The 17,457-nt window shown below is 44.9% G+C and overlaps 1 protein-coding gene across 1 annotated transcript in view; it reads left to right on the top strand.

Moving 5' to 3' along the window:
* Positions 1-17,457, top strand: part of LOC124556296 (plexin-B) — a 973,640-nt gene that overhangs the window by 841,975 nt on the left and 114,208 nt on the right. The window contains exon 6 of the mRNA XM_047130271.1: positions 15,030-15,395. Coding sequence (XP_046986227.1) covers positions 15,030-15,395 — 366 coding nt within the window. The remainder of the gene's footprint in view (positions 1-15,029; positions 15,396-17,457) is intronic.

Below are 17,457 nucleotides of genomic sequence, written 5' to 3'. Positions count from 1 at the left end.
TTTACTCATGTTGAGCTCGAAGGGGTGATCTGTAGTGATTACTTAGGAGAAGAGTGAACGTTGGATTATTTAACAGTTTGTAGCACTTCTTGTAATTTTATTACAGATCTGAATATGGTGGCTTAGTTTTACCGAAACCGGTTATCTACAATAAAGTATTTATAGTAATCACAGCTACGAAGTTGTTCTTCTCTTCAATAAAAAATGAACGAATATGTGGTGGTACCATATACAGACGACCTAACAGGTAACCACTTCTACTGACTTTGTTGGTCATCACCGTAATTATTCTTTACTGACGTCTACGTCGACGCAATGTTACATTACAGATGTGGAAACTAAAATAAAAATCGTCATTTTTTTCTGTTTTCCGTCTTTCCCTTGGTTGCTTTAAATTTTGGGAGGTATGTACCGTCTATGCAACCAATTGAAAGCGGTTACTTTGTTGCCATACGCGTTTCGCTTCATTTATTTGGAAAGCATCATCAGTAAAGTGCTACAAAAGGTGATTTTAGCCTAAAAAAACAAGAGAAAGACACGAAAAAATGTAATATAGCAGCATATTATATCTACAACATAATACGTTTATTGTATGTAAAAAGGAAACATGTATTACAGGACACTGATCATAAATGAAGCGAAACGCGTATGGCAACAAGCCTTCAATTCAGAATGAGATTGTCACTCTGTAGCGGAGTGTGCGCTGATATGAAACTTCTTGGCAGATTAAAACTGTGTGCGGACCGAGACTCGAACTCGGGACCTTTGCCTTTCGCGGGCAAGTGCTCAAGTTCGAGTCTCGGTCCGGCACACAGTTTTAATCTGCCAGGAAGTTTCAATTCTTCAATTGGTTGCATAGACGGTACATACATCCAAGAATAAAACAAAAATCTCTTCAGTAAAGATACTAACATACTGGTCGTCGCGACGCAAGTATGCCTTCTTATCGAAATGACTCAATTGTTCATACGTGATCGACAAACTGTCTGGCGTTCTATTGTTTGGTTTGCGCACCGCGTGCATTTCCGGCGACCATAGAAATGTCTTTATATTCAATATCATTTACTTCACATTTTCGAAAATGAGACAATCGTGAAATTATACGAGATCTGAATCGCGGTCAGAATGTAAATTTTTAAGCTTCACACTAGGACCTCACTTCGCGTCTTTCCAGCCTCCAGTTGCTGAAATGGAGGCTACAGTCAACTTTTCTGAAACATAAGAAGCGCTTGCTGATTTAGGTTTCCACTTACTTGAGACTTTCATATAAAATATTTAATTGGACGATGTACTGAAGTTGTTACGTTCTGCGAATTCTCCCACAGTTTGCAGACAAGTGAGCTCAAGTTTTGGGATTGTCGTTGCCTAAAGATTTTTAAAGCTTTTTCAGATGTAAGAGGCATGCACATGTAGCTATAGCCGTTAGAAATAGAAAAATATCTTTCACACTGGTCAGAAGAAGAAGAGAGAGAGCGAAAACAAATCGTGTATTTTCCATTAGCTCAGTGTTGTGACACAGTTTCTACGCGAAGTTCTGAAAACACATGTTCTCAAACGTGAGAAGACTGTTGGGAGCGACAGCAGTAGTGGAACGGGTAGGCTCGGGGTGAAAAAAAGGACACTTTGATACTCTGCTATGGCTGTCGTTTTGCTGAAACAATTCTCATGAAGAAAGTCGACCGACCATATGACGCAGCCGGTCGAGGATGATTCAGCAGAGACTACACTTTTAAAGGCTTGAGGAAAGAAATATGTCACCTGAAAAATAGCAGCAGTGCTCGTACACAGCTAACTATTTTCCTTCCCTCGTTTCCGTTGATCTAAAACAAAGGAGATGGCCAGTGGGATGCAGAAACGACGTTGGTCAGGTTCAAATTATTAAACTGTGTACTCAATGTACTCAGGGTTTTTGGAGAATAAAGGATGATGGACCGTGATGTTGCATAGCAAACTGCCCTAATTTAGAAACTTTCTAACGTAATGAAACAGGTGTTCCCCTTTCGAGAGCAGATTTCTTCTATCTGGTCCATCTGAATACGCTTCACTTCCTGACCTGTACATGCAGTCCGTTAACACGTCTCACTTATATTTATGGATTTCCGGAAATTAGAGTGAAGGTTTGATGCGACCTGTTAAAGTGTGCTCGGATTGCTCAGATGGAAGAGTGTACCGCCGAAGACGGATATATGACTTCCAAACCCAATGCGGTACACAGTAGTAATCTGTCAGTTAGGTTTATTTCAGGGTACAGCATTTTATGCTTACGTACTGATATTTTCTAAAAATAAGGTCACTCAAACATGAAATTCATGTCGCAGTGTTTGACATTTTAACGGGCTCTGTAATTTCCACCTAGCCCTACGAAAGTGTTGCTCTGATCGTTTCTGTATACGAGGTAATTAACTGCAGGTGTGGAAACGACACATGTCAATACTTCTGTTCGTTGATTTGTGTCATTTGCTTCCAAAAGGACTCGCGTCGTACATTAGGTCTGAAACAATTACAGAGAGAAAAAGCTATTTAGTATAGTCAAAGCTGTCTATCAGCCTCCATGGTAGACAGCTGTCATGCGTTCAGTAAAACACTACTTTGAATTTGCTTCATTTACACAGTACGCTTTTATGAATGTAGGTCCTGCCTAAACAATGTCAAATCTTTTCCTAGCAGTACGAGTCTCAATCAATTTTCTACTAGCTTTCTACGCAGATTTTTCTTCCATTTGTTCTGGAAGCGGAACGAGATAACAGTAGTATAAAGATGCAAACAATACCTGTTTTCGGTCTCCAAAAATAAATTTTCGTTAGTCGTTTGTTAATAGGATGGCATATATTCGTTTTCACGGAGTATGATCATTTTGGAATAGTGTGTTTTATGTTCAAACTATTTTTTCCTGTTACTAGCTAAAAAAAAAAATTGGCTTTACTATCGTACGCAATACTCATCATTTTGTTCAATCCCGCGTCCGGCCATCCTGATTTAGGTTTTCCGTGATTTCCCTAAATCGCTCCAGGCAAATGCCTGGATGGTTCCTTTGAAAGGGCGCGGCCGACTTCCTTCCCAGTCCTTCCCTAATCCGATGAGACCGATGACCCCGCTGTCTGGTCTCCTTCCCCAAACAACCCAACCCAACTCATCATTTGCAGTAAATCAAAGGCCCTTACGAATATATGAAATATGTCACGCTAAAGAAAAATCACTGGTTTCCAGCAGCCAACAGCAAATAACAAACTCATAACAAATAACTTAGGTAGAACGGACGAAAAGAAACAAAAATGTAAGGCAATATTGCTTACTGTTTGCAGTACAACTCCTGGTGAGTAACGGAGAGGCGTTAGTTTTGAACGCCGTCTCAGGCAGATCGACACTAGTTTTCTGTCACTTAACAGCGGACAACGTATCGCTCTGGAGGATTGAGGTACAAATCCCTGTGTGGCCCTCCAGGTTTGTTTTTCCAGATTTTACTCTATATAACTAAGGTGAATGTTAGAATGGTTCCTTTCAGCAAGCCACTGCTTATCTTCTGGTAAGCCTTCATACTATGATCAAAAGCCACTGCTTACTCCCTTCTGCACACTTTTCCAATCCTAGTGTGTGCTCCTTCTCTAATTACCTCTATGTCTACGAAACTTCGTATTCCAACTAACAACCTATCCCCATTTCGCTCGGGTATCATGAGCGGACGATGCTTCTGGCGTAGCAGTAATAGATTATACAGGATGTCACAGGATGAACAGACAATATTCAGGGCTATGACACGAACGATCATTTGTAACAAACAATTTCGTATGGACATATGCTCCATTCCCAATGGCTTCCGAGACCGAGCACATTTAATGTACACTGTTATTTTCTTCTGTATTATTCGCTGTATTGTCATTGTTTAGAATGTACCTCAGAAGTGTAGAGGAAGTAGAGACGAACAGTTTCATACAAGACACATTCTCTCGTTCTCCTCACGCAAACTATTAGTCCGAGAGGAAAGATGAACAGCTCCTTTTTATAGGAAATTGAATTTAGTTTAATTTTGTACTGCGACACGTTTTCGCTAATGGCCGCGGTTTCCGAATTATTAAAGAAAAACGTAGGAAAGTAACATTAAATTGGTTCTATCTCGGAAACCATTCGGAATAGGGCACAAGACCAAATGATGTTTTCTGCTTCAGATGAGCGTTCGTGTCATACCCCTGAACATTGGCAATTCCTCCTGGGAGTGACTGAAATTAGCCTACTCATACCAACACACTATGCGGCAGGGGACTTCACTTTATAATAAGTGTAGATATTCCTTTCTCCCTTCGGTGTGGCACTCTGGCTCAATAGGCTGCAGCGAATTTTATACACGCACTTAAAATTTAGTTGTAATAGTATGTCAAGAACTGTATCCGACCACCATTAGCCCGCATCTCGTGGTCGTGCGGTAGCGTTCTCGCTTCCCACGCCCGGGTTCCCGGGTTCGATTCCCGGCGGGGTCAGGGATTTTCTCTGCCTCGTGATGGCTGGGTGTTGTGTGCTGTCCTTAGGTTAGTTAGGTTTAAGTAGTTCTAAGTTCTAGGGGACTTATGACCACAGCAGTTGAGTCCCATAGTGCTCAGAGCCATTTGAACCATTTGAACCACCATTAGAAAAGAAGAAAGTTATGACACAGAAATAGGATGAAGAAATTTAGCTTGCATGGTAAAAGAATCCTGTGCTGAAAAAGGAGAATACAAAAAATTGCGGGTGGATGCCAGACTTCCTTCACCTCTGGCAATGATTTGTTAATGTGGAAAGTTCCAGCGTGCTCCGTGGTTCAGAGTCCACTATAAACTGTAGGTCCCCACCCCCTCTCCCCTCTCCCACTAACTAGCTGGGTAACGTAGTTTAAACGTCAGAGGAATGCAAGCGCATACTACTCGTAGTTGAGGACAGCTTTCCTTAGTTGTCCGCCTCAGCACGGAGGATTGCTAACCAAAAGGGCACGGGTTCGATTCTCAGGCCCGTCTGAGATTTTCCCTGCTCGGGGATTGGGTGTTGTATTGTCCTTACGTTTGTATCGTCATATTTCACGTTCGACTATTGAGATCGCTGTATAGGCACGACCTGAAAGCCAATGAATGCCACTTAGGTACGGAAATTATACCTCAAACAAAAGCATCGCCGTTTCTTTCAGTTTTGGTAAAACTCTCCTAAATTGTATTATAATGACTTGGCTTTAGAAAGGACGTGTAAGAAAGAATGGGGGCGTATTGGATTTTTGTATTATCATACTCATCTACGGAATGCGCGCACTTAGTCTATTTCGTGAGATGATAAAATTAAATGTGTACCTTCGTAGAACGTTGTGAAAGACCCGAAGTCGTCGAAGACGATAAAAACTTAATAACCTAATTAGTTACAGGTTGCAGCAAATTCGTCCTCGGTAATATGACACACAGTCATGTTATTCCTTAGCCGTTAAGGGGAAAACTTCGTGGAAATCTTGTTTACAAGGAGCAGTGTGAGAGGATTGGAAATTAAATGATAGCAGGAAACATTCTCGCTGTCCAGTTTACTGCATGTGTAATACACGTAAATGTCAACGGCCTTGCCGCAGTGGTAACACCGGTTCCTGTCCGATCACTGAAGCTAAGCACCTTCGAGCTTAGCTAGAGCACTTGGATGGGTCACCGTCTGGGTCTGCCGAGTGCTGTAGACAAGTTGGGTGCACTCAGCCCTTGTGAGGCCAGTTGAGAACTAGCGGCACTGTTCACCAAAACTGGCAAAGGCAGGGAGGTGTGCTAACCACGTGCCCCTCTGTATTCGCATCCGGTGACGCTTGAGGGCTAAGGATGGCACGACGGCCGGTCGGTGTCTTCGAGCCTTCAAAGCCTGTTCAGACAGTGTCTGTTTGTTTGTTGTTGTTTTGGCATAAATATAACGGCGTTCAATGTGAATAAAACTAAGTGGAATTTGATTGCTGGTCAAGGACTCACGTCGTGGTGGATTGACGTTGAACATTCATGTGACTAACATGGCCGTTTACAGTGAGCTGACCAGCCAATTCTCTTTATTGCTATATGTTTTCGTGGTCTTCGACCAAAAAAACTGGTTTCACACAGCTCTTCACGCTAGACTATCCTGTGCAAGTGACGTCATATCTTCAAAATTACTGCAACTAACATATGTTTGAACCTGCTCTCTCTAATCAAGCTGTAGCCCCTCTCTACACGAGCGAGTGAGGTGGCGCAGTGGTTAGCTTTCTAAAGTCGTATTCAGGAGGACAACAGTTTAAAATCCGTCTCTGGTCATCGAGATTTAGTTTTTGCTTGATTTTCCTAAATTGCTCCAGGCATGGTTCCTCTGCAAAGGCATTGCCTATTTCCTTCCCCATCCTTGAAATAGTCCGAGCTTGTGCTCCGCCTCTAATGACTTCGCTACTAACTGGAAGTGAAACCCTAACCTTCCCTGCTTCCCTCTAAAACGTTTACCCCCACCATTCCCAAATTGCTAATTCCTTGATACCTGTGGGTGTGTTGTATCAACCGGTCCATTCTTTTATTTAAGTTGTGCCAAACATATGTTTTCTCCCCAGTTTGATTAATATCCTTTCATTATTTATCCAGTCTACCCTTGTAGTCTTCAGCATTATTGTGTAGCACCACATTTGAAAAGCTTCAGAACTCTTTCTCCTCCAACTGTTTTCCGTCCACGTTTGACTTCTCTACAAGGTAGATTTCAGACAAGTTCCCTCAGAAACGATTTCCTAACATTTAGATTATTATTCGATATTAACAAGTGTCTCTATTTCAGAAACACGTTTCTTGCTATTGCCAGTCGCAATTTTATATCCTCTCTGCTCGGCTGTCAACAGTTACTGTGCTGTCCTATTAGCAAAAATTACCTACTGCTTCTGATATCTCATTTCCTAAACTAATTCTCTTTGCATCGCCTAATTTGATTCAGCTACATCGCCTTTATTTTGTTTTCCTTGATGTTCACCCTATAACCTCATTTCAAGACACGATCCATTCCGTTCAGCTGCTATTTCAAGTCCTTTGTCGTGTTTGACTGAATTACAATGTCATCGGCAACCCATAAAGTTTTTATTTCTTCTCCCTGGAAATTAATTCCTTTTACAAATTTCTCCTTGGTTTCCTTTATTGCGCTGTTCAACGTAGGGACTGAATAATTTAGAAGATTGGCTACAACCATGTCTCACTCCCTTCTCAAATACTGCTTCCATTTCATGTCCTTTGACTCTTAAAACTGCATTTTCGTTCCTGTTTAAGTTTCATATACCCTTCTCATCCCAGTATTTTATCCCCCCTACCTTCAGAATTTGAAAGAGGGTATTCCAATCAACATTGTCAAAAGTTTTCTTTAAATCTAAATTCCTATATTTCTTCGCAACCTATGCGGATCTTCGCCGACGTCATTTTCTACCCTACCTTTAATCCTTCTGTGTGAAGGTCGTGTCAGTGTATTGTATCGTATTTTATGAAACCGGGGACCCAAAAACGACGGAGAGGCTTCGTCCTGCCGTAGCCCCCAGTGGTTCACAACCCCACAACAGGCCACAGCAATCCACTCACCCACCCCACCGCCGCCCCACACCGAACCCAGGGTTATTGTGCGGTTCGGCCCCCAGTGGAACCCCCCCCTCCTCCTCCTCCTCCTTCTCCTCCTCCTCTCCTCTCCCCCTCCCCCCCCCCCCCACCCAGGAACGTCTCATACCAGACGCGTGTAGCCCCAAATGTTTGCGTGGTAGAATAGTTATGGTGTACGCGTACGTGGAAACAGTGTTTGCACAGCAATCGCCGACACAGTGTAACTGAGGCGGAATAAGGGGAACCAGCCCGCATTCGCCGAGGTAGAGGGAAAACTACCTTAAAAACCATCCACAGGCTGGCCGGCACACCGGACCTCGACACTAATCCGCCGGGCGGATTCGTACCGGGAACCGGCACGCCTTCCCGCTGGGGAAGCAGCGCGTTAGACAGCGCGGCTAGCCGGGCGGGCAATGTGTTAATGTAAGTCGTGGAAATGTTTTTGTTATAAGCAGCAGTGTAATAAGATTGGAAATAAGATCACATGGATAACGTTCTTGGTGTCAAGTTTAGATGATCTGTAATACCTGTATAGGTGTTTAATGTAAAGTGATGGGAGAGTGGCATTAGATTGCTGGTCAGGGAGTTGTACTGTCAAGGATTGACGTTTAGCGTTCATACTCGTAACATGGTAATTTAGTATGTGCTGCTCAGTCAACACTTTGCTAGTACTATACAAAGTGTCTAAAGAGTATCTTATATTCCTACCGGAAGTAGTAGTGGTCAAAGCTAAAACAAAACTTCCTGTAATAAAATGGCAGGAAACCAATACCTGCTGAGATATGGGCTACTCTATCCTCTCATTCCCATCTGTCTCTCAAACAGAAGTAGACGCTCTAAGCAGAGCTGCATATTGTTAGCGCGCACATTCTCAGCCCTTCTTCATAGTGAATAACGCACTCCTTCAAATACACCTGGCTCTATTCGGGTTTTAATTCATATGGGTTGGTCACACTCTTCTAATAGTCGATGAGTTGGACATGCATCAATGCCTGTAAATATCCCGATAGACAGAAATCCAACGGATTCAGGAGCTCCTCGACCAATGTATTGTCCATGAAACGTTGTGGTGAGATTCTGTAGCACGATGCGTAGATAACGGGGCAGTGTCCCGACTTGCATAAACCACATTTACTGTATTTCTATGACGATAACGTTATCCAATAGCGCTGGTAATTCATCGGCCGGAAATCGGTGATACATAACACCCGTTAATCAGTTCGGTAAAATATATTGCCCTATGAGCCTTACTCGACCATTCCCTCCCGTACGCTGATACTGAAGCGAAGCTGATGCGCCGGCCAGTGTGGCTGAGCGGTTCTAGGCGCTTCAGTCTGGAACCGCGCGACCGCTACGGTCGCAGGTTCGAATCCTGCCTCGGGCATGGATGTGTGTGATGTCCTTAGGTTAGTTAGGTTTAAGTAGTTCTAAGTTCTAGGGGACTGATGACCTCAGATGTTAAGTCCCATAGTGCTTAGAGCCATTTTGAAGCTGATGCCTCACTTCCATGACTGCTAGAGCATTTGCATCTGCTCACACTTTCGTATTGCGGTAAATTATAATGCCGTCTCTTGTGAATCCTGCCCCGTCTGTAAATAAAATGCAGGCTGTGAAGTGAGGATCTTCAACGGACCTTATCTCAACAGGTACTGGTTTCTGGACATATCATTGTAGGAACTTTTCTTCAGGCTTTGACCGATACTACCTCCTGTAGGAGTATATCACCCTTGTTTTTAACAGCCTGTACACAACCCCTACCCTGTAAGTTGGAACTATGTGTACTGTTGTTTTCACGATCAGTAAAGTAGACAGTTACAGAGGGTTGACAAAAGTATGGAAACAGCAAATACCCAACACACTACCGTGCCCAAGACGGTGTACGAAACCCGTTGGCATTCAAAACAGCTTCCAATCGTCACAGAATGGACAAATACAAGTCTTGTGTGGTTTTAAGGGAATATTATAGCATTCCTTCTACAAAACAGTAGCAACTTCAAGTAACGATGATGGAGGTGCATAGCGATCACGCGCCCTTCTCTCCAAAGTAGACCACACAGACTCAGTGCTATTGAGATCTGGAGATTGTGATGACCAGGGGAGATGCTAAAATTCATCCTCGTGCTCACAAAACCTGGGCGGTGCTAGCTGTGTGAACAGGAACACAGCGGCAGCATTGGGGAACAAACATTGCACTAATGGATGCATCTGATCCGCTAAAATGGCCACATATTCCTTGCACAATAACCATGGAGCCCATTGAGTATCACGATATGGCCCAAATCATCACCGAACGCCCACCATGTTTCGCTCTTGGGAACTAAACCCGGCCACAAGTTGAAAACAGTGTGAAGTAAGACTCAACCAACAAAATGACTTTCTTCCATTGATCCATAGTTCAAGTTTCATAACTTCAGCCCAAAGTTTCCCGCTTACGGAATTTTCACCCCTGATGAGTGGCAGCAGGGTTCCAGCTCGCCGTGAAATTCCCTACTTCTGGAGCTCCCTTTATATTGTTTTAGTGCCGACAGAGTTCACGAGTGCGGCAGTCAGTTCTGCTGTGACTTTTGCGGCTGCCGTCCTCTTAGTTTTCGTCACAGTCCTCTTCAGTTCACTCGACATGCTCTTTCGTGCACGTTGTGCCTTACAAGGGGGCGCCGCGACGTTGGGATCACAGATTTACTTCAAAGTTTGTACACTTTTAGTAGGCCATTAAAACAACATAATGTGCGAGAAGTAAGGAGCATTACACTGGTAGTTCCGGGAAATTCGCCAGAGAATTTTTACGCATCTGGTATGTGGCTTACGTATCTGTGCGTAGGTGACGAACGTTAGACCTCACGGTGGTCTAATGGTTAGCGTTCGACGTTTGTAAAACGAACGTGTGTGAGGCGACGGTGCGACTCCCGCTCAGATTTAATTATTAACCTATTTTCCATCACGGGTCATATTTTTTAATTTATATGACATTTGAGAGGTAATAACAAAAAACACTTGTATTTGCATGAAGTTTTAGTGAATATCATGATAATTGACCCCTTACTACACTACTGGCCATTAAATTTGCTACACCAAGAAGAAATGCAGATGATAAACGGGTATTCATTGGACAAATATATTATACTAGAACTGACATGTGATTACATTATCACGCAATTTGGGTGCATGGATCCTGAGAAATCAGTACCCAGAACAACCACCTCTGGCAGTAATAACGTCCTTGATACGCCTGGGCATTCAGTCAAACAGAGCTTGGATGGCGTGTACAGGTACAGCTGCCCATGCAGCTTCAACACAATACCACAGTTCATCAAGAGTAGTGACTGGCGTATTGTGACGAGCCAGTTGCTCGGCCACCATTGACCAGACGTTTTCAGTTGGTGAGAGATCTGGAGAATGTGCTGGCCAGGGCAGCAGTCGAAAATTTTCTGTCTCCAGAAAGGCCCGTACAAGACCTCCAACACGCGGTCGTGCATTATCCTGCTGAAATGTAGGGTTTCCCAGGGATCGAATGAAGGGTAGAGCTACGGGTCGTAACACATCTGAAATGTAGCGTCCACTGTTCAAAGTGCCGTCAGTGTGAACAAGAGGTGACCGAGACGTATAACCAATGGCGCCCCATACAATCACGCCGGGTGATACGCCAGTATGGCGATGACGAATATACGCTTCCAATGTGCGTTCACCGCGATGTCGCCAAACACGGATGCGACCGTCATGATGCTGTAAACAGAACCTAGATTCATCCGAAAAAGTGACGTTTTGCCATTCGTGCACCCAGGTTCGTCGTTGAGGACACCACCGCAGGCTCTCCTGTTTGTGACGCAGCTTCAAGGGTAACCGCAGCCATGGTCTCCGAGCTGATGGTCCATGCTGCTGCAAACGTCGTCGAACTGTACGTGCAGATGGTTGCTGTCTTGGCAACGTCCCCATCTGTTGACTCAGGGATCGAGACGTGGCTCCACGATCCGTTACAGCCATGCGGATAAGATGCCTGTCATCTCGACTCCTAGTGATACGAAGCCGTTGGGATCCAGCACGGCGTTCCGTATTACCCTCCTGAACCCACCGATTCGATATTCTGCTAACAGTCATTGGATCTCGACCAACGCGAGCAGCAATGTCGCGATACGATAAACCGCAATCGCGATAGGCTAAAATCCGACCTTTATCAAAGTCGGAAACGTGATGGTACACATTTCTCCTCGTTACACGAGGCATCACAACAACGTTTCACCAGGCAACGGCGGCCAACTGCTGTTTGTGTACGAGAAATCGGTTGGAAACTTTCCTCATGTCAGCACGTTGTAGATATCGCCACCGGCGCCGATTTTGTGTGAATGCTTTAAAAAGCTAATCATTTGCATATCACAGCATCTTCTTCCTGTCGGTTAAATTTCACTTCTGTAGTACTTCATATTCTTAGTGTAGCAATTTTAATGGCCAGTGGTGTATTTTAAATTAAATTTAAATACCACAACAAACATATTTATAACTATCGACAAGGAAAAGATGAAACGCATTCTGATTTATACGATGCCATCTTACCGATGACGCAGGTTTTTCAACTTGCACAGTTAAAGTCATACCCCCAAAAATGAACTCCGATTTGCCAACAATGCGACGTTTATTTCTGTCGACAAGTAAAAAACTTTATCAGCCCCATCAGAACGGTTCATTTCTGATAGACAAAGAACGAGAAATTGCTTCTTGTGAAGATGCTGTTAAAATTCATTCCATCATACGTCACCGATTGTCAGCATCTATGTTTGCCAAAATGTTGCGTTACTCGTGGTTTGCATTCAAACTATCTGAAGAAAGAAAAAATTTTCAAAATTTCAACGATGTGTGTTTTCCCTTAGAAACTTTGAACATTGCCTGTAAATGCGGGAAACCTGCGTTCGCTCGATGTAGCACATGCCGTTTCAGTTTATGTTTTCCATGTCTGTATGGCAAATACCATCCTGCAATGTGTGATGTCGAGACCACATCCGACGAGTAATTGTATATTACTGTTGTAGTCTGGCATATTGTGACTCACAGTATTACTGATTATTAATAACATCATTCGCATCATTACACATACAAGTTTGACTTGCGCTTTCCAAAGTCGTCCCTCGTCCTTGAAAATTTAATTAAGAATAGTAAATAGTATAATAACATATGAAATCCACTATAACTTAGTGAAAATACACGTGGTTTTTTTAATTGTATTAACTCTCAAATGTCGTACAAATTAAATAATATGACCAGTGATGAAAAATAGAGTAATGATTAAGCCTGAACGAGAGTCGCACCGTCGCCTCAGATATATGTTAGCGATATTGGAACCCTCGCCTCAAAAAATAGTTCAAAAGGCTCTGAGCACTATGGGGCCTATCGTCTGAGGTCATCAGTCCCCTAGAACTTAGAGCTACTTAAACCTAACTAACCTAAGGACATCACACACATCCATGCCCGAGGCAGAATTCGAACCAGCGACCGTGGCGGTCGCGCGGTTCCAGACTGTAGCGCCTAGAACCGCTCGGCCAACCCGCCGGCCCTTCGCCTCATCCATGACCTTCTCGTGACGCGCGAACGCTAATCACTTGACCACAATGACTTTTTACGTCCGTCACCTTCGTACCGATACATCAGTTAAACAATAAACGCGGAAAACTTCTCTTGCGATTTTCTCTGAATTGCTGGAGTAGTGCACCTTACCGCTGTGGCCGAGCGGTTCTAGGCGCTTCAGTCCGGAACCGCGCTGCTGCTACGGTCGCAGGTTCGAATCCTGCCTCGGGCATGGATGTATGTGGTGTCCTTAGGTTAGTTAGGTTTAAGTAGTTCTAAGTCTGGGGGACTGATGACCTCAGATGTTAAGTCCCACAGTGCTTAGAGCCATTTGAACCATTTTGTTCTTTTAGTGGCCTACTAAATATGTACAAAGTTTGAAGTAAATCCGTGACCCCGACGTCGTGGCCTCTCCTTGTAAACGGGTGATGTTTTTCCGCTTTCCTTATATGCTGTGCAAATCTTCCATGTTAGCCGAGCGGTCTAAGGCGCTGCAGTAATGGACTGTGCGGATGGTCCCGGCGGAGGTTCGAGTCCTCCCTCGGGTGTGTGTGTTTGTCCTTAGGATAATTTAGGTTAAGCGGTGTGCAAGCTTAGGGACTGATGGCCTTAGCAGTTAACTCCCATAAGATTTCACACACATATGAACATTTTTTTATTCTTCTATGCGGTGGCTAATCGCCAAACAGTTCAGCTACCTTGATTACGGATTCATCGACCATACTAGCAGCAACATTTTTCCCACGATGGAATTCACTTACAAGGGAACCTCCCCATCGCCCCCCCCCCCCCCCTCAGATTTAGTTATAAGTTGGCCCAGTAGATAGGCCTTGAAAAACTGAACACAGATAAATCGAGAAAACTGGAGGAAGTTGTGAGGAACTATGAAAAAAAAATAGTAAAATATACAAACTGAGTAGTCCATGCGAAAATAGGCAATATCAAGAACAATGGGAGTCAAGGAGCGCCGTGGTCCCATGGTTAGCGAGAGCAGCTACGGAAAGAGAGGTCCTAGGTTCAAATCTTCCCTCGAGTGAAAAGTTTAACTTTTTTTATTTTCAGATTATTTGACAAACTCTTATGTTTTCATCACTTTTTTGGGAGTGATTATCACATCCACAAGAAAACCTAAATCGGGCAAGGTAGAAGAAGCTTTTTACTCATTCGCTAAGTGTACATGTTAGGTGGGCCGACAACATATTCCTGTCATGTGACGCACATTCCGTCACCAGTGTTGTATAGAATATATCAGACGTGTTTTCCAGGAATCGGTTGACCTATGACCTTGCGATCAAATGTTTTCGGTTCCCACTGGAGAGGCACGTCCTTTCGTCTACTAATCGCACTGTTTTGCGGTGCGGTCGCAAAACACAGACACTAAACTTAGTACAGTGAACAGAGACGTCAATGAACGAACGGACAGATCATAACTTTGCGAAAATAAAGAAAGTCAAATTTTCAGTCGAGGGAAGACTTGAACCAAGGACCTCTTACCCCGCAGCTACTCACGCTAACCACGGGACCACGGCGCTCCTGAGCTCACATTCTCCTTGATGTTGCCTATGTTGCGCATGGACTACTCAGTTTGTATATTTTGCTTATTTTTTTCATAGTTCCACACAACTCCTTCCTGTTTTCTCGATTGATCTGTGTACAGTTTTTCAAGGCCTATCCACTGTGCCAACTTATAACTAAATCTGAGGGGGGTGCGTTGGGGAGGTTCCCTTGTTAGATTTGATGTAATGCATTCACAGCTACACAGAGGTCTGTTATCACCAGGACGTATTGAGGACATCGCAGAGGCGTCTCTCGTGGTTCAGATACAACAGTGCAACCTCGACTAGCATCTGCATTTCTTGCAGTGTTTGCATATTTTTTGTTGAGCGCCTGCAGCTGATCTGTGCGTGTCTGCAGGTGGAGCTGACAATCCGCACGCTGCCCGAGCTGCCGGCGGGCGCGCAGTACCGCTGCGTGTTCGGCTCGTCGGAACCGATCGACGCGACGGTGACGGCGTCTGGGCTATGGTGCCGCACGCCCGCCGTGGCCGGCCGGCCCACCATCCCGGAGGGGCGCGATCACGTGCTCGTGCCGCTCTCCGTGCGCTCCTCCGAAACCAACAAGGACTTCGTCAGCCGCAACTTCGCCTACTTCGACTGCTCGCGCCACTCTACGTGCGCCGACTGCGTGCGCTGCCAGTGGGCTTGCAGCTGGTGCGTCTACGAGAACCGCTGCACGCACAACGCGACCGCCTGTCAGCGCACTGTCATCAGCGGCGAAAATGTGAGTGCTGCTACGCGCTGCGCAGCGAGCTACAATCCGACACCGGATCTGGCGCATTCGAATATCACAAACGGAGAAAAGACATCCCGTTTCGAGCTGCAAATCGACTCGCGCCGGCAGTACTCGTAACCACAACAAAAAGTTTCTGATTTTTTATTTCCAGGCGGTGATCACACAAAATATGTCGTCTTTCGGTCCGCAATGACCGTCTTCAGATCTGTCAGGAACACGGAAGCAAAATACAGGGTGTCCGAAAAGTCTTTCCCTGAATGAGAATTTCACTCTGCAGCGGAGTGTGCGCTGATATGAAACTTCCTGGCAGATTAAAACTGTGTGCCGGACCGAGACTCGAACTCGGATTTCCCGCTTATCGGGAGCGGTTGCTTTACCTTTTTTTTTTTTTAATGATGAGGGCAACACAAACACCCAGTCCCCGGGCAGAGAAAATCCCCAACACGACGGGGAATCGAACTCGGGACCCAGTGATCCAGAATTTGGCTATCCGAACACGGCGCAGGGCCAGACCCAAACTCGACGTTTTTGAGATTCCCGATTCTCTCGCAATTTGTCTGCTGCTGGTGTGCGGATTAGCCGCGACAGCAGCTAAAACACCTACTAGGGAATCATCATTTGTTGCAGGCGTGGGTGACGTTCCACATGTAGCTGAACACTTCCTGTTTCCTTAAATAACGTAACTATCCGGCGAACGGTCCGGACACATGGATGATGTCGTCCAGGATACCGAGTAGCATACATAGCACACGCCCGTTGGGCATTTTGATCACAATAGCCATACATCAATACGATATCGACCTTTTCCGCAATTGGCAAACGGTCCATTTTAACACGGGTAATGTATCACTATGCAAATACCGTCCGCACTAGCGGAATGTTACGTGATACCACGTACTTATAATTTGTATTACAGCGCCATCCATCACAAAGCGAAAAAAGTGGTCCAACTAAAACATCCATATTTCATTACGTACTACACGAATATGTAATAAAAATGGGGGGGGGGGGGGTTCCTATTTAAAAAAAAACTCAGTTGATATCCGTTTGACCTATGGCAGCGCCATGTAGCGGGCCAACCATAGCGCCATCTGGTTTTCCCCCTTCAAGCTAGACGAGTTTAGTTCTTTGCAGTTTTTTCGTTTGATGCTTATTTCGTGAGATGTTTCGTGACATATTTGGCCCGGTTACTATCAATGGACCACCCTGCTCGCAGGGGAGCCTCTGTAAAGTTTGGAAGGTAGGAGACGAGGTACTGGCAGAAGTAAAGCTGTGAGGGGGGGGGGGGGGGGGGGCGTGAGTCGTGTTTGGGTAGCTCAGTTGGTAGAGCACTTCCCGCGAAAGGCAAAGGTCCCGAGTTCGAGTCTCGGCCCGGCACACAGTTTTAATCTGCCAGGAATTTTCAAAGTCTTTCCCTAAATTGATAACTCAGGCTAGAAGTAAGGTACAAATATGAAACTGGTGTCTAATTGTTTACAAACTATCAAAGTTTTTTACACACATCAGTAAACTTCCACATGAGCACCCTTGGTAGCACGTAGCACATCTAGGCGATATTCAATTTCCGTCCACACATTAGCCAACATCACTGGAGGGATCGATTCAACGACTGTCGTTATCCGTTGCCGCAGGATTTCAAGATCTGGTACACGTGTTCGGTAGACCTCGTCCTTGACGTGACCCCATAAAAAGAAGTCTAATGGGGTTATGTCAGGAGAGCGGGGAGGCCAAACCGTTGACCCATCACAACCAATCCATCGCCCCAATGAGGCGGTGCACCGTCTTGGTGAAACAAGACATCGGGGGTGACACTGAAGCAGCTGAGGAACAGCATACAGTTGCAACATGTCCAGATACACTGCGGATGTGAAGGTAGCCTCAGCGAAGAAGAATGGCCCGATAATTCGATCGTGCAATAGCGCGCACAAAACATTCACCTTTGGACTGCCTCTGGTGCACTCCGTGACCTCGCCAGGAGGTTGTGAACCCCAAATGCGCACATTATGGCGATTCACTACTCCACTGACAAGAAAGGTCGCTTCGTCGGAAA

Source organism: Schistocerca americana, chromosome X (genome assembly GCF_021461395.2).
Source record: "Schistocerca americana isolate TAMUIC-IGC-003095 chromosome X, iqSchAmer2.1, whole genome shotgun sequence".
Classification (NCBI taxonomy): domain Eukaryota; kingdom Metazoa; phylum Arthropoda; class Insecta; order Orthoptera; family Acrididae; genus Schistocerca; species Schistocerca americana.
The sequence above is the reverse complement of the archived record's forward strand: the minus strand, read 5'-3'. Positions and strand labels throughout refer to the sequence as shown.